This window comes from Musca vetustissima, unplaced genomic scaffold (assembly GCF_032173495.1).
Source record: "Musca vetustissima isolate MV318-11 ecotype Yass unplaced genomic scaffold, APGP_CSIRO_Mvet_v1 utg77436, whole genome shotgun sequence".
In the NCBI taxonomy this organism is placed as follows: Eukaryota; Metazoa; Arthropoda; class Insecta; order Diptera; family Muscidae; genus Musca; species Musca vetustissima.
Window position 1 is genome coordinate 54,100 of NW_026877398.1, and position 27,378 is coordinate 81,477.

General features: G+C 34.2%; 2 protein-coding genes and 1 pseudogene across 2 annotated transcripts; all 3 read left to right on the forward strand.

The window, feature by feature from the left end:
- Positions 1-1,441: 1,441 nt before the first annotated feature.
- LOC133321986 (putative inorganic phosphate cotransporter) lies at positions 1,442-10,380 on the forward strand. Its single transcript, XM_061531054.1, has 4 exons — positions 1,442-1,466; positions 8,815-8,951; positions 9,021-10,094; positions 10,159-10,380. Exons 1-4 carry the CDS (start codon positions 1,442-1,444, stop codon positions 10,378-10,380), a joined length of 1,458 nt encoding a protein of 485 aa, XP_061387038.1.
- A 3,943-nt stretch (positions 10,381-14,323) lies between these two features.
- On the forward strand, positions 14,324-20,285 carry LOC133321987 (putative inorganic phosphate cotransporter; annotated as a pseudogene).
- Positions 20,286-24,443: 4,158 nt separating this feature from the next.
- On the forward strand, positions 24,444-26,724 carry LOC133321988 (putative inorganic phosphate cotransporter). Its single transcript, XM_061531056.1, has 4 exons — positions 24,444-24,465; positions 25,126-25,262; positions 25,324-26,397; positions 26,467-26,724. Exons 1-4 carry the CDS (start codon positions 24,444-24,446, stop codon positions 26,722-26,724), a joined length of 1,491 nt encoding a protein of 496 aa, XP_061387040.1.
- The last annotated feature ends 654 nt before the right edge of the window (positions 26,725-27,378 follow it).

Sequence of the window (27,378 nt, forward strand, 5' to 3'; positions counted from 1 at the left end):
TCATATGGTCGGCCCTGTTCGACTATACTGCTCCGCTCACTGGTTTTTTAACATGGTTTTTGGTCGGCGAATTTCCAAAAATATTTTTTCAAAGGTACGCCATTTTGTTAATTTTAGAGCCAGACATGTTCTCTTTCTAACACCGTTGGAATTTTCGGATTCCGATGTTCCAGTGAGGAGTTATCATGCCCGCCATAAAAAATAAGGACTTTTCTGTAATTACAAAAAACAACAACAAAGCAATAACAAAATTTTTTTGTAAATTATTTTCTTCTCTTTTATATCTTCAAATATATATGTGCAACGTTACAAACCTTAACAAGCATTGGTATTGATTTACCAGCCCATGGAAAATCGTGAAATATTAAAATCGTGAATGGGTGGGGTTCCCTTAAATTATTTAGTGTGTCACACACATCCCTCTTGATTGACAACAACAAGAAATTCATTTATTTGACGTTTACTGTATTTTTCATTCTAAATGGTTGTTGTCTTAAATAAAAGTATGTATGTATGTATTGTTCTCGATAACAAATTTCAATCGATTCTAGCCTTGCCATTTACCATTCTCAGCCAGTTATTGTTGCATTCTAATCAAAGTCTGGAACCATCAATATGAATTATAACAGTTACAGTCCGTAGTCTACATGTATGACGCTAGGGTAAAGAAAATAATATGGGTCAACTGAAAAAGTTCACGATGCTAATCTCATATTTCAATATCATCTTATTATTAAGATAATATTTCTATAATAATAATGTAAATAATTTATAAAAAAACTAATATTTTTATTTTAACTATTTCCATATTTTTAGATAAATATTTGATAAAAATATTATATGTAAAAATGAAGTCGTCTGATGAGGACTTCCTAGAATCCTCAAATTGAACTTTGATCCGACCTTGTCAATAACCACAATATTAAATGCGTTATTTGCTGATAACACACATAAAAGTACGGGGGGTAACGATATAATAATCGACATATTTAATATTCACATCATAATCAGAAACTATTACTACTAGCAAATGTTTTTATTTTTTTATTTTTGCTTCTTCTTCTAATCACTTTGATTAAGTTGGCCAAATTATTGCAACAAGAATAAATACTAACATAAACAATTAGACCCATAAAATTGTTAAACAAAAAAAAAATCGTAAAAAGTAGACGACGAATATGGCTGCACATAAAATTATCGTAGCATTTATCACCTTTCCCATTTAATCGTTATTTGAGATTATAATTGTATTTATTTTCACGCTGCCTACAAACTCCACAAAAACGTTTGCACTTGACGCCTTTCATATGTCTATAATCGGTCGTTTGTAACGGACATTGGCAAAGTTTGTGAGCGGTGGAAATGCAATAGGCAAAAAAAAAGAAAATATAAAAAAATTAAAAAAAAAACTACATTGCAAAAATTCTATTGGCAGGGGAAAATGACGGTCGCTGAAGTTGATAAAGGTAATAAAAAAATAGATAGCACAAAGCTGAACAAATACGAAGTGAAAATTTATGGAAATTAGTTGATAACTGTGGAGTTTATTTACATGAAATGGAAGTGCATGGAATTATTTAAATACAGATGTGTGGTGTAAATGGTTGAAACTATTATAAAATGGAAAAATCTATCTCCAATATATATAAATGTGAAATTATAAAATTTTAAATTATGGGCATATAAATAAAAGTTAACCTGACTGAATGATCAATTTCGTGTCGATCGGACTTATATAGAGTCATTCGTATATTATTTGTATGAAATCGGGCGGAATTATATATTGGAATTGAATCTACATATAAACTGAATTCAATCAATTTTTTTTTCGATCGTTCCCACGCCACTCATTCCCGCCTCTGCCGATCGAGGGGGCCACCTCCTCATAACGAGAGGAGCACGTACACCCCATAATCCGGACTATGGAGGGATATGATGGTAGGAAAAATATGTATTTACTACGAACAAGGACGTCTGTCTGTCTGTCCTTCTTCTATATTTAGCTGGATCATATGGGCAACATTGTCTGTCCATCGTACAAACGATGCACCATTGTATGGTGCACGCAAGTCCATCTCCAGTGCAAGATTTGGTTTCAATCGGACCAAACTTGTGTCTTCGGTGCATAGTTGCAGAAATATCTAAATTTAGACCGATAATTTATCTCTCTATCTCTTTCATCTTAACACAGGCTTTTTGTCCTATGAGGAAACGAAATACCGAGTTCCGCCCAAAAAGTATCCTCTTTGGACGGAACAAGAGACTAGAACTTTCAATAACATGAACAGTCTATACCAATAATTCCGACATATATATATCCAATATACGCCGTAATATCGCCAAAATATAACACTGTACAATAAATTTAAATTTTTTTGATAATTATTGGGAAATTCCAAAAAATATGATAGCGTGGCTAAAAATAGAAGACAAGTGTATCGGAATTTTTACGTCGGAAGGTAACCCAAAAACGTGTGGCAATATTTCTCATTGTCCTTTTTACCATCCTTCTAAAACGACATCTAGTGGCAAAATTAGCACAAACGTGGAATAAGATCGGGTAAAACCCTAAAAAAATATTCAGGCTGAATCCCAGTTGGTTGTTTTTATAAAAACAACTATTTATTGGTGGGAAATGTATGGCATTGTCCGCTGAGGGGTAAGGCACAACAAAATAGTTTTTTTTTACCAAAAAACTTTAATAATTAAATGTCTGACTTGGTTAACAAGGCATTTGCAGAACAACTGCATTACAACTTGAACTTTATGGCGAACATTTTTGTAGAATATTCTGACCGGCTATAATCCTGTTTTAAATTACATTTCAATCATTTCAGGAACAGGGGACCGAAAACACTCCGACTGACATTTATATCTGTAATATTGTCAACCATATACCTAAAATAGCAAGGATTTCAAGAAATCTTAATCCGAATATTTTGAAATGCATTACGACCTAAACTTTTAAATTGCCGATATACGTTGTAGCCCCTATTCTAATTCTAATTCTTAGCTCCTTTATCACAATTTTTTTTGGAATATTTCGATAATTATTATGTTCGCCCTCGGCGAGTATATTTAAAACTCAAAAGGACTAATTCGTCATAGTTCAAGGTTTTCAGTTACAGCTGGATGTTTTTTTTTTTTTTTTTTTTGGTAGAACTGAAGTTCTTGAAGAAAAAGCTGGCTATATTTGTTTGCGACTATTGCGTATTATTTTTGAGATGATATATCTTTAGTCAAATCGAATGAATAATATTTTTCTAAAATATACCATATACCTAAAATAGCAAGAGATTTAACACAAGACCATTTGTTTATCTTAATACGAATATTTTGAAATGTCTTAGAAATTATTTATACCCTTAACCACACTGTGGTACAGGTATTATGTCTTTGTGCATATGTTTGTAACAGCCATATGCATAGAATCTATTTCTGAGTCGATTTATGCATATCCGTCACTTGTCCGCATGTCTGTCTGAACATGTATTTTTGTAAGCAAAGTACCTGTCGCATTTATCAACCGAATTGAAAATGGAAAAAATTGGTTCAGATTTAGATATAGCTCCCATATAGAGTTTCGTCCGATTTACGTAAATGATGCAACAAAGTCTCAATATCTCCGATTGAGAAACAATTTTGCACTGAGTACTGAACTAGGCCATGATTTATATATGTGAAATTCTAGGTAAATTTTGAAATATATTTTAGTATGTTATATCTATGGGTTGTTTTAAATTAGTTCAAATATCCATGTAGTTCACACAGTTAATTTTGTGAGTTTTCATTTCAAGACTTTTCAACTTTCCTTACTGACTTTTCTTTGTTCTTTTCCCGAACATTGTTCAGCAAAAAAAAAAAAATCGTAAAAAATTTTGAATTATTTGAGGGCAAACCGGAAATGTGGACCGACATATATAATACATCATAGGCGTACTATCAGTGAATGTGCAAAACATCAAAGCTCTATCTTATACATTTGCGAACTCGATCATGATATCTGCAGACGGACGGACATGACTAAATCCAAATAGAATTTATTTATTATTATTCTTTACTGGTCTCCGATGAATACTTCGAGGCTTTACAAACAGTATGACAAATTCAGTCCCTACGAAATATTATTCTGAAAATTTTGGTTCAGAAAAAATCTATGCGAGGCTTATACAGCTTATAGCATTTTTAATATATTATTTAAAATTCCACAATTATAACGCTGATAATCCCTCCAAAATATTATTAAACCAGTGAGCGGAGCAGTATAGTCGGACGGGGCCGACCATATGATACCCTACACAACTACCACCGAACTCTAACCTTCTGCAGATCTATATCTATTTGCACCCTCTTAACCGATTAGAGGTCAATAGCTCTTTTTTCTTGCCATGACATCTTTTTCGAATTATGTTTTATATTATAATATCCATTGTTTTCATTTTACACAGAAAGGTCTTGGTTGGTACAAAAGCCCATCAAATTAGTTGACCAGATTCATTCTGCTTACAATTGTGGCATATAGATCGACATGATGATCACCGCAAATTATAGGCGTTGTCCTTGACCATAACCGGAACCTCATGGAAACTTTTAAAAGCGATCAGCGCTATATTTCCGCCTTTTAGTGTGGTAATGCAAATATTTAAATGTAACTCCCACATAACTTCAAGTAAATACGACAATATAATTGGTATCAATTTAAAGGTCAACCACTCCTCTTGGATATACTATCAACTTCTCGGGTCTATGTTCTTCAGGGGTAAATACAATGCCATAGAATACAAATTTTGTCATTTTTCACACAAAAGTCAGGGTCCATTTGACCCACTAAATATTGACCGATCTTTATCAAAACATGCATGCTTATTCTCTGGCCCTTCTACATAAAAAAAATTCGCGGTGTTTTGGGCCATAATTGCGGCCTCCCCTAAATATTAACCGATCTTTTCCAAAAACAATAGGGGTCTTCATTGGCCAGAACCCATTCTACATGCAAAATTTCGTGAAGATTGGCCCGTAACTGTGGCCTGTATCGTGTTTACAAATTATAATGAACAGACGGATGGAGGGACACACATGACTAGATCGACTCAGCTAGTCGAGACATGACGATCGGTATACTAAAAGGTGGGTCTAGGACCCAATCCAAGCTTATAACTCTGCTAGTCCTCCAAAATACTAGTTAAAAAAAACGCTTGTAATGCTTATAGTTCCTTTAAAATATTTTTCAAAATTCAACGCTCGAGTATTATTTACAAAATCTACCCTTATTACTCTGATAGTCAATCGATATGCTATCATAAGAATTCAAAAAAAAAAAAAAAATAAATAAATGAATAAAATAAAAACAAAAAAATAAACAACAACAATATGAATTTAAAGTCCTCGTTTGTGTTTTTTATTACTTTCTTCAAATATTTATAATTTTCGCATTCTATATTTATTTCGTTGCTAAAAATATATACATAACACTGTGTCAGTCTCACTTCATATAGAGATTATCAATTCGATTAAATACAATTAATTGCTTAAAGCTATTAAAGCACTTGAAATGTTTTTTTTTCTTTGCAAATGGTCAAAAATTAAATAATTATGTCAACGATTAGAATATCATAGCAGAGACATCAAGGTTTTTCTTTTGCAGATAAGAATGGACGTGCATGCACTAAACAATACAAAGAAACTAAATTAGTTTTATTTATAAATGTTTATAAACAAATGAGTTTTCTTCAGACTTTTTTGTATATACTGCAAAGGAAATATGCCCATAAAACTTTTATTTACTTAGACATATTTGCGATAAAGTCCATTGACCAATTAAAACTACCAATTGCATTAAGATAAGAGAAACAGAAATATAATAAACATATAGTAATGAAAATAAAAAAAATGCAAACGGTTAATGATTTATGGTTTTGTTTGATTTATTGAAAGTGATTTCGATTGCCATTGTGATATGGCTAAGATAAAATGAAAACATAAACAATCGATTGAGGCATTGAAGAAATGTTGAAGTCCTTGCATATTTCAATCACAGTAGAATCTTTTTGCTGTTAAATATTGGAATGCAAATAAAGATAAGTTTACGCATTTATTTGGATATTTAAAGAAATACATAACGAATTTGTATATATGATAGATAATGACTAAATTCTTATGCCACAAACATATCTAGAAATACGTAAATGTGATAAATTCCAGTGTCTGACAAATGTCAATCAAATTAAGATAACAAATAAATTCATATATTTAGTAGACATAAACTAACATCATCACATTTATTTATAATTTGACCAATTTTTTGTTAAAGATCTCTTTAAATAGGTCTTAGAAAAAAAAAACAAATGATCAACGAAAAGTGCGTAACTTTTGAAGGGGGACTATCAGAGCTGTCATACATTTATTTATTTTTAAAAACAATTTTATTATTTTTTATGTTTTGTACAGCATGATTTATTAAAAGCAATTGTCGACACACATTTCTCTTCTGTCGACACACCTCCAAAACATGGGTTTAGGTGCTTCAACAGTATCTACTTGCGCGTTAAATTCGGCCGGGCCGAACTTTAAACACACTATATCATAGGTACATTGACAGATACCTGCCCATAATTCTACAAACCGATTTAGAATTTCATACTTTGTAGGTAAACACTGACTATTTCGAGTAACGTCTATCCCCTATACTATAACAGAATACGCCTATATGGGGACAACATTAACACACGAACAAATCAGCTAACTATTTTAATATACACCAGTAAGGAAAGTAGTAATGTCGGGCTGGGCCGACTATATTATACCCTTCACCACTTTGGGTATATTCTACATATGTACCCGTCGCCTTTTCCAAGGAACATTGACATAAAATTTAACGAATATACATATGTAATCTTTATCTATACGTAAACCGACTAACATCAATCCATACACATGCCTCTCTGAAACCAATGCCAAATTTCTTTACATTCGGGCAGATGTTGAGTCGTTTGCGGACAAAGTGGCAAATTTATGTAAATCGATTTAAAGCAAACTTGATACTTAAGCAACCTAGACTAGTACGCTATTCAAAATTTCGTGCAAATCTAAATATATATAGGGCCTTCGATGCACCATTTACATTGAAGCGGAGGAAAATATATATGAGAGCTATATCTAAATCTGAACCGATTTCCACGAATCATAGTACACATCATTTCATACTCATTTCAGTACACAGTCCCGAATTTCGTGCAAATTGAAAGAAATATAGGGGCTTTGGTATTCCATTAACATAAAATCGAGCTAAAATATATATGGGAGCTATATGTAAATCTCAACCGATTTCTACGACACTTAGCACACATCATTCCAGAGTTAATTCAGTACGCTGTGCCAAATTTCGAGCAAATCGAAAGAAATATAGGGACTTTGGTGCTCCATTGACATAAAATCGGATGAAAATATATACGCCAGCTATACCTAAATCTGAACCAATTTTCACGAAACTTATCACACATCATTCTAGGCTTAATTTAGTACGCTGTGCCAAATTTCGAGCAAATAGAAAGAAATATAGGGGCTTTGGTGCTCAATTAACATAGAATCGGACAAAAATATATGGGAGCTATATCTAAATCTGAACCGATTATAATACACACCAATTTCGTGGAAATCGGAAGATTTATATGGACTTAGGTGCACCATTTACCTTAAATCGGACGAAAATATATATGGGAGCTATATCTAAATCTGGACCGATTTTTTTCGAATTTCAATAGGACGAACAAGGACGAACCCTTGGGCCAAATAAATGAGCTGTACCAAATTTCATCCAAATCGGATTATAAATGCGACCTGTACTTTGTTTACAATTTAACAGACGGGCGGACATGCATAAATCGACTTAGAAAGTGATTCTATGCATATTCTCAAGAGGAACCATGTGTCTATCTCGTTTCCTTTTGCTGTTACAAACATACGCACGAACCGTTATATGAGGGCTACCAGAAAAGCGGACCTATTTTTAAAATTTTTAGTATAGAAATTTGGTACCCAATAATAACACAATGTACCAAATTTCAGCGAATTCGGTTGAAAAACGCGCTCAAGGACCCCAAAATAATTTGGTACAGAAAAAATGGACATATATCCTAATAAGAAATCAAAACTTCCAAAATACAGAAAATTGGGGGCAACGTTATATGGGGGTTACCAAAAATGGTGGACCTATATTTAATATTTTTGTTGGAAAACATGTACCAAAATTCAGCGAAATCGGTCGCCTTTATGGGAACCACGCCTAAACATGGACCGATATGTCCCATTTTCGAACTTGACCTACCTGCAAAATTTTGCCGATTCATTTAGAGACTAGAGTGATTACAACAGACAGACGGATATCTTAGATCGTCATAGAATTTTACGCTGATAAAGAATACTCCTCTATATACTTTATAGGGCCGGAAAGGATTATTTCGATGAGTTACCAACAAAATTAATATAACCTCCATACTATGGTGAAGCGAATTTCTTAGTTTGTGGGAATAGCGGTAATGGTTGGGCGCCAATTACGGCCTATACGGCGGTTTTCCCATCAATTTCACATTATTTTAGAGGAACTGGGACGTAGATTATTTATAATATATTTTGACATTAAAAACTTGCTCCGAACGATTTTAATTCTTTGGAATACGCACCTCCTGGTGTAGAGTATAAACAGATGGGTCCGTTAGCACTTAACGACGTTTTTACTTGTCTTCCATAGAAAAGTGTTTATAAATTATTATTACTTTTTAAAATTTTTAATTAGTATTCGTGTTATATTTATTTCAGGACCCACGTTGGGCATGAGGCACATGCAGGCACTTCTAATATTCCTCAATATTGTTGTTGTCTACATCAGTCGTTTAAATATTGGTGTTGCTGTGGTGGCTATGACAAATGCCGAGACAACAAATCCCGATTTTCCAGTATGTATACAAATTCGAATACGGTAATCCGACAATACTTAAAAATTTGTACTATTTTTTGTTTTGCAGGAATTCGATTGGGATGAAAAAGAAATCTCCTATATTCTATCCAGTTTCTATTGGGGTTATGTGTTTACACAATTTCCGGGTGGAGCATTGTGTAAGCTGTTCGGTGCCAAACTGACAATGGGTGTATCGACATTTTTTTCTGCAGTACTGACTGTAGTGACACCAGTTGCAGTTAACTGGGGTGGTTGGCAGGCTTTCTGTGCAATACGAGTAATACAAGGTCTCTTCCAGGGTATGCTGTTCCCCTGCATACACGAACACTTGGCCAAATGGTCTCCTCTGCAAGAACGCAATCGTTTGGGAGCACTCAGTCATACGGGTATAGAATGTGGTACCGTATTGGCTATGGCCATTACCGGTCTAATTGCAAAGGGTCCAATGGGTTGGCCTGGTATTTCATATGTCTCGGGAGGTTTATGTTTTGCCTGGTGTATTTTGTGGTTTATATTCTCCGCAAATAATGCCACCGAATCACGTTTTACCAAAGAAGCTGAAAAGAATTATATAGAATCATCTATGGAACATGCAGAAGATTTCCATAAGACCAAGATACCAGTACCATGGAAGGCGATATTTTTATCGATACCATTTAATGCATTGCTGGTGGCACGTTGTTCCGAAGGTTGGGGTCTAGCAACACTGCAGGCTCAAATCCCCTCATATTTGCATGGTGTTTTGGGTATGGAAATTAAATCGAATGCTTTATTCTCGGCCTTGCCATTCCTGGCCATGTGGGCAATGTCCTATGTTTATGTTTTGATATCAGACGTACTACAACGTAAGAAGATTCTAACATTGTCGTTGATCAGAAAATGCATAAACAGCTGTGCATTTTGGATACCGGCAATTGGATTGATTGCCATTGGTTTCTTGGATGAAAATAAAAAGTCCTTGGCCATTGCATTAATGACGATATCTGTTGGTGTGAATAGTGGGGCCACAATTGGTAGTTCACTGAATACCATTGATTTGTCACCAAATCATGCGGGTATTCTGATGGGTATTGTCAATACCATTGCTAATTTTATGCCTCTGATTTCACCGTTGGTGGTGGGTGTAATTGTGACAGATTCGGTGAGTATATTTATTTATAAATTAATTTAGTTTGTAAATTAATTATATTTGTTTTATTTTATAGAGTAATCGTTCTCAATGGCAAATTGTGTTTGCCCTCTCTGCAATAATATTCTTTGTGGGAAATCTAATCTACATTATATGGGGCACGGCAGTTGCTCAACCATGGGATGCTGAAGATTTTCTTTTGCCCAAAGATGCAGAAACTTCAGCTAATGATGATACCTCAAAACCGCAAGCCATAGAGGATAGTAAAAATGACATAAATGAAGAGAAAACAAATTAATGTATATAAGTATAAGTAGTTGTAAGTTTGTACAAACAAATAATTTTATAATTTAATTGTAATACTAGAAATAAATATAAAGTTTACAAAAAATTAGTTATATGTGGGTCAAATAATTAAATTTAATACCATGTAGTACTTTTCATAATCATAAATAATAATATCAAAAATTCTTTCTATCCTACACTCTATCAGTAATCTTAATTCCACCAAAGTCTAGATTTTACCAAATTTAGTACATTTTGTACTCCTAAGTACGAATTTAAAAAATAACTACCTCAATCCTGCATTCAAATGGCAATCGTAAGTCCATTTCTTTATTTTTCGTACCCATATTCCAAAACCATCTCTTTCCTACACTCCGACAGTGGTCTTAGTTGCAGTTCTACACGATCACCAACGTTAAAATTGTACCAAATTTAGTATTTTTCGTACCAATAACTACGAATTTCCAAAAACTACCTCATTCACGCACTCCAATAATAATCTTAAATCCACATTTAAGGCTTCCAGCTCTATCCGTTTACCAACACCCAAAGTGTACCAAATTTAGTACCAGGATCCCAGCCATATCCGTTCACATAGATCTAAATTGTACAATATTTAGTACCATTACCGTATTTATACGTTCGAATTTCCATCACGACCTCAGTTATGTATACTATCAGTAATTTCATTTCATCCGTTCACTTAAATCTAAATTGTATCAACTAAGTACACATAATTACGAATTTTCAAAATTACCACAATATCTTAATCTTGCACTTACAACAATTCACACAAACCAGAATCTACCATATTTAGTACCATTTAGTTGCTTTCATATCCTTAAGTACAAAATTCCAATAATTAATTCCAATTTTCAGGTCTACCCGTTCACAAAAATTCAAATTGTACTAAATTTAGTAACATTTAGTACTTTTTGTACACATAAGTACGAATTTCCCAAACTATCCTCAATCCTACACTCCAACAGCCATTTTAATTCCCAATTTCAAGACTCCAGGTCTATCTTTTCATAAAAATCCAACATGTACCAAATAAAGTAATTTCCATACACATAAGACCGATTTTTTTTAAACCTACCTCAATATACATTTCAATTTTCAGAATTCCAGCTCAACCCGTTTGCCTAATACAAAGGATACCATATTTAGTACTATTCATACACTTTCTAGTTCGAATTTTCAAAAACTCTGTCCTATCTCACGCCTACATTAAAATTTCATGCTTCTAGCTTCAGCCGTTTTGTCTGGGCGATGATCTGTCTGTCACTCATTCACTTATCACTAAGCTCTTTTATATATTTTATCCGGGGTCAATGACCTTCAATCCGGATAAAGCCGTAATCCGGGGTCAATGACCTTTAATCCGGATTAAGCCTTTATCCTGGGCCAATGACCCTTAATCGGGGGGTTTACGCCCTAATCCGGGGTCAATGACCTAATTCGAGGTCAATGGCCCTTAATCCGGATTAAAAGGTCATTGACCCCGGATTAAGGCTTAATCTGGATTCAAGGTCATTGCCCCCGGATTAAGGCTTAATCCGGACTAAAGGTCATTAACCCCGGATTGAGGCTTAATCCGGATTAAGGTCATTGACCCCGGATTAAGGCTTAATCCGGATTAAGGTCATTGACCTCGGATAAAGGCTTAATCCGGATTAAGGTCATTGGCCCCGGATTAAGGCTTAATCCGGATTAAGGTCATTGACCCCGGATTAAGGCTTAATCCGGATTAAGGTCATTGACCTCGGATAAAGGCTTAATCCGGATTAAGGTCATTGGCCCCGGATTAATGCTTAATCCGGATTAAAGGTCATTGACCCCGGATTAAAGGTCATTGACCCCGGATTAAGGCTTAATCCGGATTAAGGTCATTGACCCCGGATTAAAGGTCATTGACCCCGGATTAAGGTCATTGACCCCGGATTAAAGGCCGTTGACCCCGGATTAAGGTCATTGTCCCCGGATTAAGGTCATTGCTTCTGGATTAAGGTTTAATCCGGATTAAATGTCATCGACCTCGGATTAAAGGTCATTGACCCCGGATTAAGGTCATCGACCCCGGATTAAGGTCATTGACCCCGGATTAAGGTCATTGACCCCGGATTAAGGTTTAATCCGGATTAAATGTCATCGACCCCGGATTAAAGGTCATTAACCCCGGATTAAAGGTCATTGACCCCGGATTAAGGCTTAATCCGGATTAAAGGCCATTGACCCCGATTAAAGCTTAATCCGTATTAAGGCTTAATCCGGATTAAAGGTCATTAACCCCGGATTAAAGGTCATTGACCCAGAATTGATGCTTAATCCGGATTAAAGGTCATTGACCCCGGATTAAAAATTAATCCGGATTAAAAAGTAATCCGGATTAAGGCTTAATCCGGATTAAAGGTCATTAACCCCGGATTAAAGGTCATTGACCCCGAAATAAGGGTCATTGACCGCGGATTAAGGCTTAATTCGGATTAAAGGTCATTGACCCCGGATTGAAGGTCATTGACCACGGATTAAGGCTTAATCCGGATTAGAGGTCATTGACCCCGGATTAAAGGTCATTGACCCCGGATTAAAGGTCATTGACGCTGGATTAAGGTTTAATACGGATTAAAGGTCGTTGACCCCGGATTAGGGTTTAATCCAGATTAAAGGTCATTGACCCCGGATTACTCATAGAATATATAAGGTCGTATATGAGGTCGTGTTGGAAATTCGAACATATAAGTACGAAAAGGTCTAAATGGTACTAAATATGGTACAATTTAGATCTAAATGAACGGATATGGGGTTCCTGACCTTTTTTTTTTTTTGAAAGTTACTGTTGGAGTGTAGAATTGAGGATTTTTAAGAGTCTATGAAAAGTAATAAATGGTAAATTTGCAACAATTTGGATTTGAGTAACGAAGAGAGCTGGGAACCGAAAATGTATTATTAACTGGTACTAAATTTAGTGAAATTAGAAGTACAATTGAAAATGTGTTATTATGTGTTCGTGCTGAAAAATATAATATTAAATGTATAATAATTTAATTTTCATAGGCCGCGAATTGCATTTTATTTCTCTCAAGTGGAGAAAAATTTTTATTGAATGTATAATAATTTAAATTTCATAGGTAACTAATTTTAAAATTCACATCATTCTTAATTAAAACATATGCATTTTATTTCACTCAATTTAAATTCTTACGGTGATTGTTTTGGATAAGTTTAGACAGCAACCTTATTGTAACCTTATCGGATAAGTTTTTCACTGCCTAGAATCCTTGTATAGCCATTATAAAATAATCAAGTCGATTTTGCAGAAATATATCATCATCATGACTTGTGACCTTGACATATAAAGCATTCAATATACCTATGTTTTTGTGGGCGTTAAGACTATACATGATTGATAAAACACTTCATAATATGCCACACTCCAAATTCCTCTTCATGGGGGGTAATGCCGATATTAAACATAAGATTTATAATTGATAAGTAAACCAAACAAAGCTACTAATACGAAAACTACCTTTAAGCTATATACTTCGTCTTATCACTGTTTTTTGTATTAACTTGGCTAAATCAAGACAAACAAAACCCGAAAAAAACATAAACATAAACAATTCGGCCAATAAATGCATTAGACAAACGGTAGACATTATCACTTTCAATTTAAAATTTATCACCGTAATTTGTGTTACTCGAGATAATAGTATAAATTTTCCCTTCGTCACAAATGTTTGTGGAACAAACCAAAATTACTATAAAACATTCGTACCGAACCATTTTCAAACGTTTATAGTCGGTCGTGTGGCTTGGACATTGGCAGAATTCGGTACGGTGGAAATGCAAAAAAACGGCGACAACGGAAATTTTTTGTTTTGTAATATAAATTAAATTAGCACAACAACAATCAACTTCAGTGCAAAAATATTATTGACAGAGTAAAAAATATAATGACGGTAGCCGAAGTTAATAAAGGTAATAAATAAATATGAGAGATAAAAATTAGCAGAATATAAATAAAAAAGTGAAAACGGTATTAAATTCGGGCGCCATAGAGGATATCCTTACGTATGGTCTAAATCAAAGTGGTTTTTCGAAATATTGTTTGATTCTCGCAGAATGGTTTAGCCAGATCCTTCTATGTTCATGAATGACCTTATAAAGTTTCAAGTGAAAATCTCAACAAAACGTACAGATATAGCCGATTAATTGTGATAGCATCAAGTGACAGCTGAAGTGGTTCTCAAACTTAAAAAGAGTTGCAAAGTTACAAACCTTAACAAGCATTGGTATTCATTTACTAGCCCATTGAAAATATTGAAAATTTAAAATCCATAATGGGGGTTCCTTTAACACTAGAAAGACTGGAATTTTGTATATACCTATATTGCCTAAAATCGGTCAAAATGACCTCATTCTGAAAGAATTTTTATTGTATAAAGAAATTGTTTTTAAGTTATTTTTTTATATTTTTTACATTATTTACAATCATACAAAACGTTGTTATTATTTGTTTTCGGTGGGAGGGCTCTCGAGTTTCCCTTTTTGAAAAATAAGAGCGCGGACAAAATGTTCGAAAAAGTGAAAGTGCTTACTCTAAGAGTGAAATCGACTGGAAATATAAAATTAATTTTTTTCCGATTTGTGTGTTCGTTTGTGTTTCTATAGTAGCAAACGGTTTTCGATGTTGTTGTAGTGATCTGGTAATATAACAATTTACTTTATACAATAATAATAGGGTCCATATACAGACATATTTGCAAGGATATTTTCCTAGTAATGAATTACCCATATTGGAAAAATTTGCCAAATCGTAATTTCTTGACACGTATGATCCAGCCATGTCGGTCCCCACGTCGGTTATAATCTTCCGAAGGAGTTGAGATAACATAAAGCGTGCACTTTTTCAATATATTTAAAGCCTGGATTTCAAGGCGTGGATTTTTAAAGCCTAGATTTCAAATCGTGTAATTTTTAAAGCCTGGATTTTAAGGCGTGGATTTTTAAAGACTGGATTTGAAGGCGTGTAATTTTTAAAGCCTGGATTTGAAGGAGTGTAATTTTTAAAGCCTGGATTTGAAGGAGTGTAATTTTTAAAGCCTGGATTTGAAGGAGTATAATTTTTAAAGCCTGGATTTGAAGGAGTGTAATTTTTAAAGCCTGGATTTGAAGGCGTGGATTTCTTAATTTTTAAAGCCTGGATCTTTTAAAGCCAGAATTTCAGGGCGTGGATTTTTTAACGATATTTTAAAGCCAGAATTTCAGGGCGTGGATTTTTTAACGATCTTTTAAAGCTAGAATTTCAGGGCGTGGATTTTTTAACGATCTTTTAAAGCCAGAATTTCAGGGCGTGGATTTTTTAACGATCTTTTCAAGCCAAGATTTCAAGGCGTGAGTTTTTTTAACGATCTTTTAAAGCCAGGATTTCAAGGCGTGGATTTTTAATGATCTTTTAAAGATAGGATTTCAAGGCGTGGATTTTTTAACGATCTTTTAAAGTCACGATTTCAAGGCGTGGATTTTTTAACAATCTTTTAAAGCCAGGATTTCAAGGGTTGTTTTTTTTGGATTTTTAAGCCTGCATTTCTTTTCAGGTGAAGATTTCAAGAAGAGATTTTGTAAATCTTTTAAAAGGATTTCAAACAAGTTTTGACTTTTCAAAAAATTTTTAAATTTTTGTGATCTTTTAGGATTTGCTACTGTGATTTTGTGATATTTTAGGACCGTGGATTTTTAAACGATCTTTTAAAGCCAGGATTTTAAGGCGTGGAAGTTTTAACGATCTTTTAAAGCCAGGATTTCACGGCGTGGGTTTTTTAACGGTTTTTTAAAGCCAGGATTTCAAGGAGAGGATTAAAAAAGTGATTTATAAAAAAAAATCTAGGCATTGGCTTTTCAAAAAAATGTTAAAGGTTATGTCAGAATTTACATAACATCGGACAAAAATATTATATCAGAGATATATTTAAATCTGAAACGATTTAAACGAAACTCAACGCACACAATTTTAAACGTTGTGCAAAATGTTGGTCTCAACCGAAAATATCTTGGGAGATTAGAGTACCATTTACGTAAAATCGGACGATGGGAGCTGTATTTAAATCTTAACTGATTTTCACAAATTTCAATAGGTTCGCCAAGTAATGAGCTGGCCCTTTAAGGGTGATGTAGCAAAAAGAATGGACCATTGGGTCCCACTTTTGAACTTGATTTAGGATTTCATTCGCTTAATAATGGATTTATAAAAAATTTACCCTTTTTGGGGGACAGAAGAAGTGGACCAATGGGTTCCATATTTTAACTTAAAACAAGTTTGGAAGAAAAACGTTTTGATGAAATCTGTTACTCCCTTCGAGAGAAGGTCTAAAACCCATAATTCGATGAGGTACATTTTTCCCTAAGCAATGTGTATATACCCCCATTAGCCATAAAACTAAGGGTATACAAATCTATGCAAACCTTCAATCCATATTATTTTTATTTGCCGATTTCCATCTCCATCAATTTGCCGATTTGTGTATGCTAAAGATTGATTTTCTAGCTTCTCCTGATAAATCTAAAAATTCATAACTCAGTTCAGAGTCCAAACATGTCTCTGTTATATATTTTTGTTTTCTTTGTTGATCACAAATTGTTTGTTTACATTTTTAAAAAAATGTTTATATTTATTTTTTATCAATCTATATAAATTTCAGTTTATAATAACTTAACTCCCTAATATATAACTTTTTCACAGTTTCACTTCATTTCGATGGACAGTTTTATTTCGCACTTATGGTATTAATTAATTTAACATATTATAGGTCATAAAAATGTTCGGAATTTCAAGTGTTTGTGGAAATGGCCAGCGGATATGTCAAAGATTAAAATATCAACGCGGAGACATCAACGCGATTCGTCAATGATAAGATGAGGGGCGCATGACGCAGAACTCTTGGATTTTATGTTATTCTTATTAGTGTGAACAGTGTTATAGCAGGTTAGAAGTGGTCTCTATCTATCACATAAAAACCGAAAGAAATTAAAATTCATAATTACGGTATTTATTTGACAGATTTGTTTATTGAGATTATCCATAGAGACGTTCGCCAATTCAGCATTTGAGATAGCAAACAAATAAAAAAACCCCAAAAATAAATAAACAAACCCAATCAATAAAAAAATTATTAAATAATTTATGATTTTGTTTGATTTGATGAAATTGATTGAAAGTACTAAACAAATATGGCTAAGGAAAAATACCAATCAATCCAGGTGCTTTGAACTGAGACAAATATTTTCATAAGATAACCCTTGTACTTGTACCTTTCCGTTGTTAATAATAAAATATAGGGATAGAAAAATCGCAAAATGGTGTTCAGTTATGTCGGAACAACAATCTACCATTAGGAAAAAAATCTTGAAACAGGTTGAAGACCTCTAATAGGTCTTCAGCAAACATAAGCGATCAATGCTTAAAACGTCCGATCCGACACCATGAGGAAAGCTTGAAAGGGGATTCTTTAGTTAATGACCTCCAGTAGGTCCTCAAGTTGTATTTATGGAATACATGCACTTCAATAGACAGATAATCTTACACAGATAGTCAAAAATCAAAATATCTCACACAGTCTGTTTATACATAGCAGATTTTCCAGATGTCTTCTATAAATAGAAGCTTTTCCACATGTATTCTGTAGATAGAAGTCGTACTCAAAATCTAAGAAGTTTTATGACTAGAATACCTTTCAGAGCCATTATTCTATTTATAGAAAACGTTCCAGAGGTATTTAACAGGTATTCACATGTAGCGATACGAAAAAACCCATTCAAATATCTTATATGGTGCTTAAAAGGTGTTTTATATATGAAAGACTTTCCTCAGGCCTTTTACCAATAGTTCCAAAGGACTTCTAAAGCTAGAAAGCCTCCCACTGTCTTCTGTATATAGGATAGTTCGCATTGGCCTTCTTCAAAAGACCTTACGTAGATATTCAGGGATCTTCAAGGGTCTTAAATGCCTTCCACAGGCATTTTACCAATAGTCCCAAAGGACATTCAGTTGGCATTGGCCTTCTACAAAAGACCTTCCAGAGATATTCAGAGATCTTCAAGGTATAAAGAAGATATGTCTTCTATGGATAGAAGATTTTATGTTAGTATTCACAGCCCTTCTTTAAATGGAAGAACTTTCAAAGTTTTTTTTTTAGAAAAAGAAGATATTCCTGAGATCCCTACCGATTTTTGGGGTTTTGAAAGCCAAATCATGGCAGAGGGAGGTTGGCCCGCCGATTTCAACGTGTATTTTTTTATTTTTCCTATATTAATATCTAAAACTCTATTTGATTTTTTTCTTTCAGGACCCATACTGGGCATGCGCCACATGCAGGCTCTCCTCATATTCTTGAATATTGTTGTGGTATATATCAGCCGCTTAAATATTGGTGTTGCTGTGGTAGCCATGACAAATGCTGCAACAACAAATCCCGATTTTCCAGTATGTAAATTAACCGATGTCTTTTTCAGCAATTACCGTATAATGTGTGTTTTTTATTTTTTGTAGGAATTCGATTGGAATGAAAAAGAAATCTCCTATATACTCTCCAGTTTCTATTGGGGTTACATATTTACACAGTTTCCGGGCGGTGCATTGTGTAAGCTATTCGGTGCCAAATTGACAATGGGTCTGGCGACATTTTTCTCTGCAATATTAAGTGCTGTGACTCCGATTGCCGTTAACTGGGGTGGCTGGCAGGCCTTCTGTGCTATACGAATCATCCAAGGTATCTTCCAGGGTACGCTGTTCCCCTGTATACACGAACACTTGGCTAAATGGTCGCCCATACAGGAACGTAATCGTTTGGGTGCCATGAGTCAAACAGGCATTGAATGTGGTACGGTGATGGCAATGGCTATTACTGGTGTAATTGCAAAGGGTCCAATGGGTTGGCCGGGTATTTCATATGTATCAGCTGGTATATGCTTTGCCTGGTGTATTTTATGGTTTATATTCGCCGCAAATAATCCCACCGAATCTCGTTTTATAAAAGAAACTGAAAAGAATTACATTGAATCATCTATGGATCATGGAGAAGATTTCCATAAGACAAAGATACCAGTACCATGGAAGGCTATATTTTTGTCGGTACCTTTTAATGCTTTGCTGATATCACGTTGTGCAGAAGGTTGGGGTCTAACAACGCTGCAGGCTCAAATTCCTTCATATTTGCATGGTGTATTGGGTATGGAAATTAAATCGAATGCCTTATACTCGGCTTTGCCCTTCCTGGCCATGTGGACAATGTCATATGTTTATGTCATCATAGCAGATGTTTTACAACGCAAAAAAATCCTTTCACTATCGGCCATAAGAAAAACCATAAACAGCATTGCCTATTGGATACCAGCAATTGGTCTAATTGGAATGGGCTTTCTGGATGATAACAACAAAACCTTGGCCATTGTTTTAATGACCGCAACTGTGGGAGTAAATAGTGGAGCGACAATTGGTAGTGGTCTCAATACCATTGATTTGTCGCCAAATCATGCTGGCATTCTGATGGGCATCATTAATACCATTGCCAATTTTATGCCATTGATTTCACCTTTGCTGGTCGGTGTAATTGTGACAGATTCGGTAAGTCAAAAATCATGGAAAAATGTATTTTCCATATTTAATTTCTTATGTTCTTTTTTTGGGGTTTCCAGAGTGATCGCACTGATTGGCAAATTGTGTTTGCCATTTCCGCAGTTATATTCTTTGTTGGTAATCTAATTTTCATAATATTGGGCAGAACGGATGCTCAACCGTGGAATGCAGAAGATTTCCTTTTACCCAAGGATACCGAAACACAAGCTAATGGTAATGCCACCAAACCGAAAGCCATCGAGGATAGTAAAAGCAACGCAAATGACGAGAAAATCAAAAATTAATTTATATTAATAGTTTATAAGTAGCTGTAAGTTTGTATTGAAATTAGTATTTTATAGAACATATATAGAAAATGTAAAAACTCTAATTGAAAAAAGTAAAAATAATTTGATATTATTTTATTTCGGGACAATTATGGACAAAATTCATATTTCTTAATTTGAATGAAAAACATACAAAATTTCACAAAAAAAAAATTACACAATTACACAAGCCGGCCGCGATAAAAATCGCAATATTTAAGATAGAGCCTTGCAATTTTACACTGACAGTGCTATTACACGTAGGATGTTTTTGGTATAGCAAATAGGGTGCACCGGTCCATGCGGTTTTGTAGCTTCCATATAACGGTACAACCGAATTTTCGGTATTCTAAAGGCTTGAGTGACATTTTCCAACCGAAAGTGCTGTAACTTATATTACCAGGTTTTCGGAGACTGACGTACATTTTGACATAGACCCATATAAAGATCCCACAAATTTTTGAGGAATTTTGAGGGCTTTAGACAAATTTTTTAACATATAAGACTCGAATTTGTTATTTCGGGGCTCTGAGGGTAGACGTATATCTGGACAGAATATCATTATAGGTTCATGTTTTTTACAAAGCCCCCAATATGAAGATCCCGCAATTTTGAAAATTTCTAAGGTTTTTGCCGCATTTTCCAACCTAAGGAATCTAATTAGGCATTTCGAAGTTTTTGAGGTTCATGTTTTGAGGTATAAGGTCCGAAAATTGTTCCTTATTTTAAGAGTTTGGCCGCCTTGTCCAAAACACGTTTTTCTTAAAGAAAATTTTAGGTTGGAAAAAGAAATTCATTTTTTTTCGGCAGATTGTTGTACTGATATATTTATCGTAAAGTATCGATTAAACAATTTCTCGTTGGAAGGGTGACATTTCGCAGTATTTTTTTTTTGCGCATTCAGTTGTGACTTACAGAGTGTTAAAAATGGATGTGAACAACGAGAAAATTTAATACATTTTACAGTTTTTCATTGACAAAGGCGAAAATGCAAGCCAAGCGGCTAAAATTGTGTGTTCATGGTTCCAATACTGTAACATCCAATTATGTGCAATTTTGGTTTCGTAGATTCTGTTCAGGAAAATTGCGAAAATCGGAGAAATTACCGAAGTTGACCGTAATGTTAGCAGTCGAAACATCGTCCAGGAAATTTTAATGCATCCGATATACACTCTGGACTTGGCACCAATCTATTATCATATTTTTCTTACATTGCAAAATTTTCTGAAAAAAGTTTTTTATTCACCGGAAATCCCGAATGCTAAGTTATAACCACTTAGGAGTACCGAACAGGACCAAAATATAAAAATTCCGACAAACATATATTTTTATACCCTTCACCACACTATGGTACAGGGTATTATGTCTTTGTGCATATGTTTGTAACAGGCAAAAGGAAACGAGATAGACAGATGGTTCCTTTTGAGAATATCCATAGAATCAATTTTTAAGTGGATTTATGCATGCCCGTCCGTGCGACTGTCTGTCCATATTAAATTGTAAACAAAGTACAAGTCGCATTTTTGATTCGAATTGGATTAAATTTGGCACAGCTCATTTATTTTGAGAAAAGTCGATTCAGAACGATGTGTATTAAATTTCGTGAAAATCGGTTCAGACTTAGATATACCTCCCATATATATTTTCGTCCGATTTAATGTAAATGGTGCACCAAAGTCCAAAGTTTGGCATAGGGTACTGAATTGAGTCTAGAATGATGGAAGGTATGTTTCGGAAAAATCGGTTCAGATTTGGATATAGGTTCACCCGATTTTGCATAAATGTTGCACCGAACTCCTAATATTATTATTGCGTTTTGTTGAAATTGGTGCATAGCTTCCATATGTATTTAGAACGGGTGTTTGATTGAAATTGATTAATAATTGTCTTCATATATGTATGCTAACCTCCAAAATCCCGCAATGTGAAATTACACTTACTGTGGGGTAATGTGGTGCTGCCGTTAACCAGCTACCCCTAAATATTACCTATATTCTACCCAGGGAGAATCCGAAATACAAAACCGAAAATTAGGTTAAAAATGTCCCCAAAACTTTCAACAAATTAAATATTGGGGTATGGTGCACCCAAAAAGGGCCGATATATTTAATTTCCAATACCAAATGTCCTAGGAGTAATGTAATATATGGGCAAATTTACAAAGCTCTGTTTTCATTATTGCGACCTCAATCGAACGGGCATGGCTAAATCGACAAGGAATAACATTTAAGAATAAATGGGGTCTCTGATGAATATTTCATTATTACATATTACCAATTTTGTTCTTTTAATTTTTTAGCACTTTTTTCTGGCACTTTTTTTAAATTTCTAGCACTTTCTAGCATTTTTTTCAACAAAATCTAGCATTTTTTCTCAACAAAGTTTTGGCAACACTGCTAGGGAGGAATGTGAAAATCGACTACTAGAGGGGCATTATGAAGTTACCTCTAAAATGGCAACAAATCATACAACAAAACGGTGCATTTTTGGCCCAAATCGGACATTCCGAAGCATGTTAAATAAAGTGTTATATAAAAAAATAATGGATTTCTTTTTCCCCAACCAAATATATAACATAAAATAGGTAGATCTGAATTAAAAAAAAAATGGAATACTTCTTAACCCTTTCAGTTTTTTTGTCGAATATATTCGACATTTAAAAGTACTCTCTTTCTTTCCGATTTTTCGGTTATCCTATGTACCGCTACTATTAATTTTTTTTTTGCTGAAAGACAGACGAAACTAGCCGAGGATTCAAATGAACATTGCTATTTTTTCTAAACTCTGTTCCTTTATATGATTTTAAATACAAAATTTTAGATTTTTATTCCGACAAAAATTTTGTTTGACACTGAAAGGGTTAATTAACCCTCGTAGACTGATGTTGTTGTATTAACAACATCACCGTTTTGGACATGAGGTAGAATACGAAATTTAGATTTACATTTGATTATAATTAGAAAATACTACGATCAATTAAGTATACAGTCAGCTACACATTATTCAATATAATTATTTGTAAATGCTGTTACATGCAAACGTGTGGAAAAAAATTACGTCGGAGAGAAAACGAGTTTATATATAAACAGAAAAAATTTGGTAAATATATTCTGAAAGCCTGTTTGTGAAGTTACCGACATACAGGGTAAGAAATATACAAATATTTGTGTCATTTTGAATATTTGCAGGATGAATGACACCAATTTTAGGACTTTCGTCCATAAAGTCGTAGATGTTGATATCTGAACAATATACCGTCCGTGGCAATGAGCAGGAGGAACAGCAGGAGGTCTTCATCTTCCTGTGGAAGACCTGGAGGTATTCTTCTTCCTATAGGAGAGCTGGAGGCATTCTTCTCTCCAGTGGAACAGCTGCAGAAATGCTTCTTCCTGTGGAAGAGCTGCAGGTATTGTGGAAGACCTTCCTATAGGAGAGCAGGAGGTCTTCTTCCTGTGGAAGACCTGGAGGTAATCTGGGTAGATTTTATCGCCCAAATTGTCCACTAATATGCAAGTGATAGTGTTTTTGATGGTTCAACCCTCTGGAAAGAACGCGATCGAAGATACCCTTCATATCTGATCGATTTAAATCACATCCTACGGTGAGCATGCGAATCGTAAATGTGGCTTATTTCCAAACATGGATGTATATTGAATTTTTATGAGGAGTTATTTTATACCATGTTAAAGCTACTTTTGCACATCTAAGGGGGGAACACATAAGAGGACTTCAGGCTTGGCATGTTAAGTTGAGTGTTTATTGTAAAATAATACAAGAGAACGGCGTTGAAAATTCATTTTGACACTGATATTACTTTATAAATTGGTATTTCATACAAAGCCAATCCTTGTATGTGTTTCCCCCTTAAACAAAATATTTAATAGATTTCACCAATATCAATAATTTCACCCAAAAAATATTTGTTACACAGTGTTATTTATTGACGATTGTTACAAATCAATTTACATTATATGAAACAAGTGTACATTAATATTGACTTCACCTACCTGATCATTTCCAAATCAACGAAGTACATATACAGACGTGCAAAAACATCTCTCAATAAAATTAACGAAAATTATTTAAACAAAAAATATAATTATAATTAAAGAAAATAAATAAAAGTCTTTTCAAGACATGCCTGTTAATATTAACAAAGGTAGAACAAAAAACGTGTGAAATTGTTTTAAATGCAAAAAAAAAAAAAACAATAAAATAATTTTATAACAATAATAAAAACTCATAAAAAATTTGGGTATTTGGTTTAAATGTATATATTGATTTAATGTGCAATTTCGAAAATAAAAAATTCTTTAACAAAAATTAAGACATTTTTGTTATTTTAAATAAAAAATTAAAAATAATAAAATGTACAATGCAATATACACACACATTTTAAATAAGAGCCGTAAATCATTATTCATGACCATACCTAATTATATTTTACTGCGTCAGTGACAAAATTAAAATTAATATTTCAAAATGTATATGTGAATAGGTGGTTGACCCAGATTTTTTGTTTACATATTATAATTTATATTGGGGTGGTGTAGTTGAAAAAAAAATCAAGAGCAATCGGGCACGTGTTTTTGTAATTATATATATATATATGTATTCTATCCACCTATCCAAAATGCCAAATTACGGTCGGGTGAAATATACGACAAAAACGTTCAAAATACCTAATCAGAACCATGGGACCATAACTAAGCAGTGGGGCTATGTAGAATCATAGGCCTATATTGACATTACTCTGCAATGATATTTGTTGGTCTCCAAGAATTTTTTGTCATAAAAATTTGATATTTTCTCGTTTTAGGTTCCATGCTTGGAATGCGACATGTCCAGAGTGTTCTGCTTTTCTTTAATGTCACTTCGATTTATTGCAGCCGTTTAAATATTGGCGTCGCTGTGGTTGCCATGACCAATGCGGCAACAGCTAATCCTGATTTTCCTGTAAGTAACACATGTTTGAATTCCCTCAAAGATATATACTCTACATACTTCCATTTTCTAGGAATTCAATTGGAGTGAAAAGGAAATTTCCTACGTAATATCAAGTTTCTTTTGGGGTTATGTCTGCACACAATTTCCTGGTGGATTTTTGTGCAAGAAATTTGGAGCGAAATTGGTAATGATTGTTGCCACCAGTATTTCCGCATTATTAAGTGCCGCAACACCATGGTGTGTGGGTTGGGGAAGTTGGCGTATTTTATGTGTTATACGAATCGTACAAGGTCTGGCACAGGGTGTAATATTTCCCTGTGTTTATGAACACTTGGCCAAATGGGTGCCATTAAAGGAACGTAATCGTTTGGGTGCATTCGCCTTATCGGGATCTGATTGCGGCACCATATTGGCAATGTCTCTAAGTGGTATTATAGCCAAAGGCGCATGGGGTTGGCCCGGTATCTATTACATCTCGGCTGGTATATGTTTTTCATGGTGTATATTTTGGTTAATATTTGGTGAAAATAATCCAGATGACTCGAAATTTATTGGCACCAAAGAGAAAAGTTACATAGCCTCCGAAATGGCGCTCAGTGATGATTTCCATAAAAAGAAAATAGCATTCCCCTGGAATGCGGTTTTACGATCAACACCCTTTTATGTTCTTATTTTGGCAAGATCATGTCAAAATTGGGGTTTATCCACCATACATGCTCAAATACCATCATATCTTAGTGGAGTGCTAAATATGGAAATTAAATCGAATGGTCTGTATTCATCATTACCCTTTATAGCTATGTGGATAATGAGTTATGTCTACCTGTCACTGGCGGATATATTGCAGAATAAAACCAATATAAGTTTAACAACATTACGTAGACTTTTCAATAGTTTAGGCAGTTGGTTGCCAGCACTGGGATTGGTGATAATTGGATTTTTAGATGAACGCCACAAAACCCTTGCAATAATTCTAATGACTTTGATTGTGGCCCTGAATAGTGGCAACATTATTGGTAGTGCCTTAAATATGATTGATTTGGCGCCCAATCATGCTGGTTTCATGATGTCCCTGGTAAATGCTGTCTCCAATGTAACACCATTTATATCACCACTCGTTGTGGGTGTTGTGGTTACAGATGTGGTGAGTTGGGTGACGTCTATTTTAATTTGGAAATTTTGTGACAAATTTGTATTATTTTCTTTTTTTCAGACTAATCGTACTCTGTGGCAAATTGTTTTCATTATTGCCGCTGCCGTTCTCTTCTTTGGCAATTTGTTTTATATTCTCTTCGGTTCTGCGGAAACACAACCATGGAATGCTGTCGATTTTCTCGAGAAGGAGGCTGGAAGGAGGAAGACTATTCATGGATATGATAATAATATTGAAATATTACAAATAAAAGTTAAATGCTTTGAATCAAATGACGGAAATTTGAAGTCTGAAAATAATAATGTACAGAGAATATAAAATATATATATATATATTAATTCAAATAATTGAATAATAATATATTCACATAATTAAAAATTAAATAAATTTTATTTATTTTTTTGTAGCATAAAATAATTCAAATAATTAAAAATTAAATAAATTGTTTTTATTTTAAATAACTTCCGGATAGAAGCGTTTTGTTCACCAGGAAAATGATATGTCAAATGATAGGTGCAGGCACAACCTCCTGTAAAAATGAAGATGTTAACATGACAGATATAGATAAAGATAGCGTGTTGAGGATGTGGAGGGAGCATTTTGAAAAGCCAGAAGTATCAAATACCAGAAGTATCAAATAGTGGCGATGAAGAAGATGCCCTAGAGCCAATAAGAGATGCCGGTATAGAGTGTATACCACCTAGCCAAGAAGAACAATAAAGCAGCTGGATGCTAGGCGAGTTATTCAAAGCGGTGGTCAGATGCTGGCCAGGATCATGCACCAGCTTATTAGTACAATTTGGATAGTGGAATACATGCCCAATGATTGGACCATCAGCATCCTGTTTCCCGAGCACATAAAAGGAGACAAATATATATGTGCCAACTATAGAGGAATATGTCTCGTTCCCATCGAATATAAAGTGCTATCAAGCGTGTTGTGTGAGCGACTGAAGCCAATGGACATTATTG

Bases quoted from the DNA above. Each gene is read 5' to 3' on its own strand.
- LOC133321988 (XM_061531056.1), top strand. From the start codon at position 24,444: ATGCCTGTTAATATTAACAAAG. The intron at 24,466-25,125 runs GTAGAACAAAAA...TTCTCGTTTTAG, and splicing joins GCCTGTTAATATTAACAAAG to GTTCCATGCTTGGAATGCGA. The intron at 26,398-26,466 runs GTGAGTTGGGTG...TCTTTTTTTCAG, and splicing joins GTGTTGTGGTTACAGATGTG to ACTAATCGTACTCTGTGGCA.
- LOC133321986 (XM_061531054.1), top strand. From the start codon at position 1,442: ATGACGGTCGCTGAAGTTGATAAAG. The intron at 1,467-8,814 runs GTAATAAAAAAA...TATTTATTTCAG, and splicing joins GGTCGCTGAAGTTGATAAAG to GACCCACGTTGGGCATGAGG. The intron at 10,095-10,158 runs GTGAGTATATTT...TTTATTTTATAG, and splicing joins GTGTAATTGTGACAGATTCG to AGTAATCGTTCTCAATGGCA.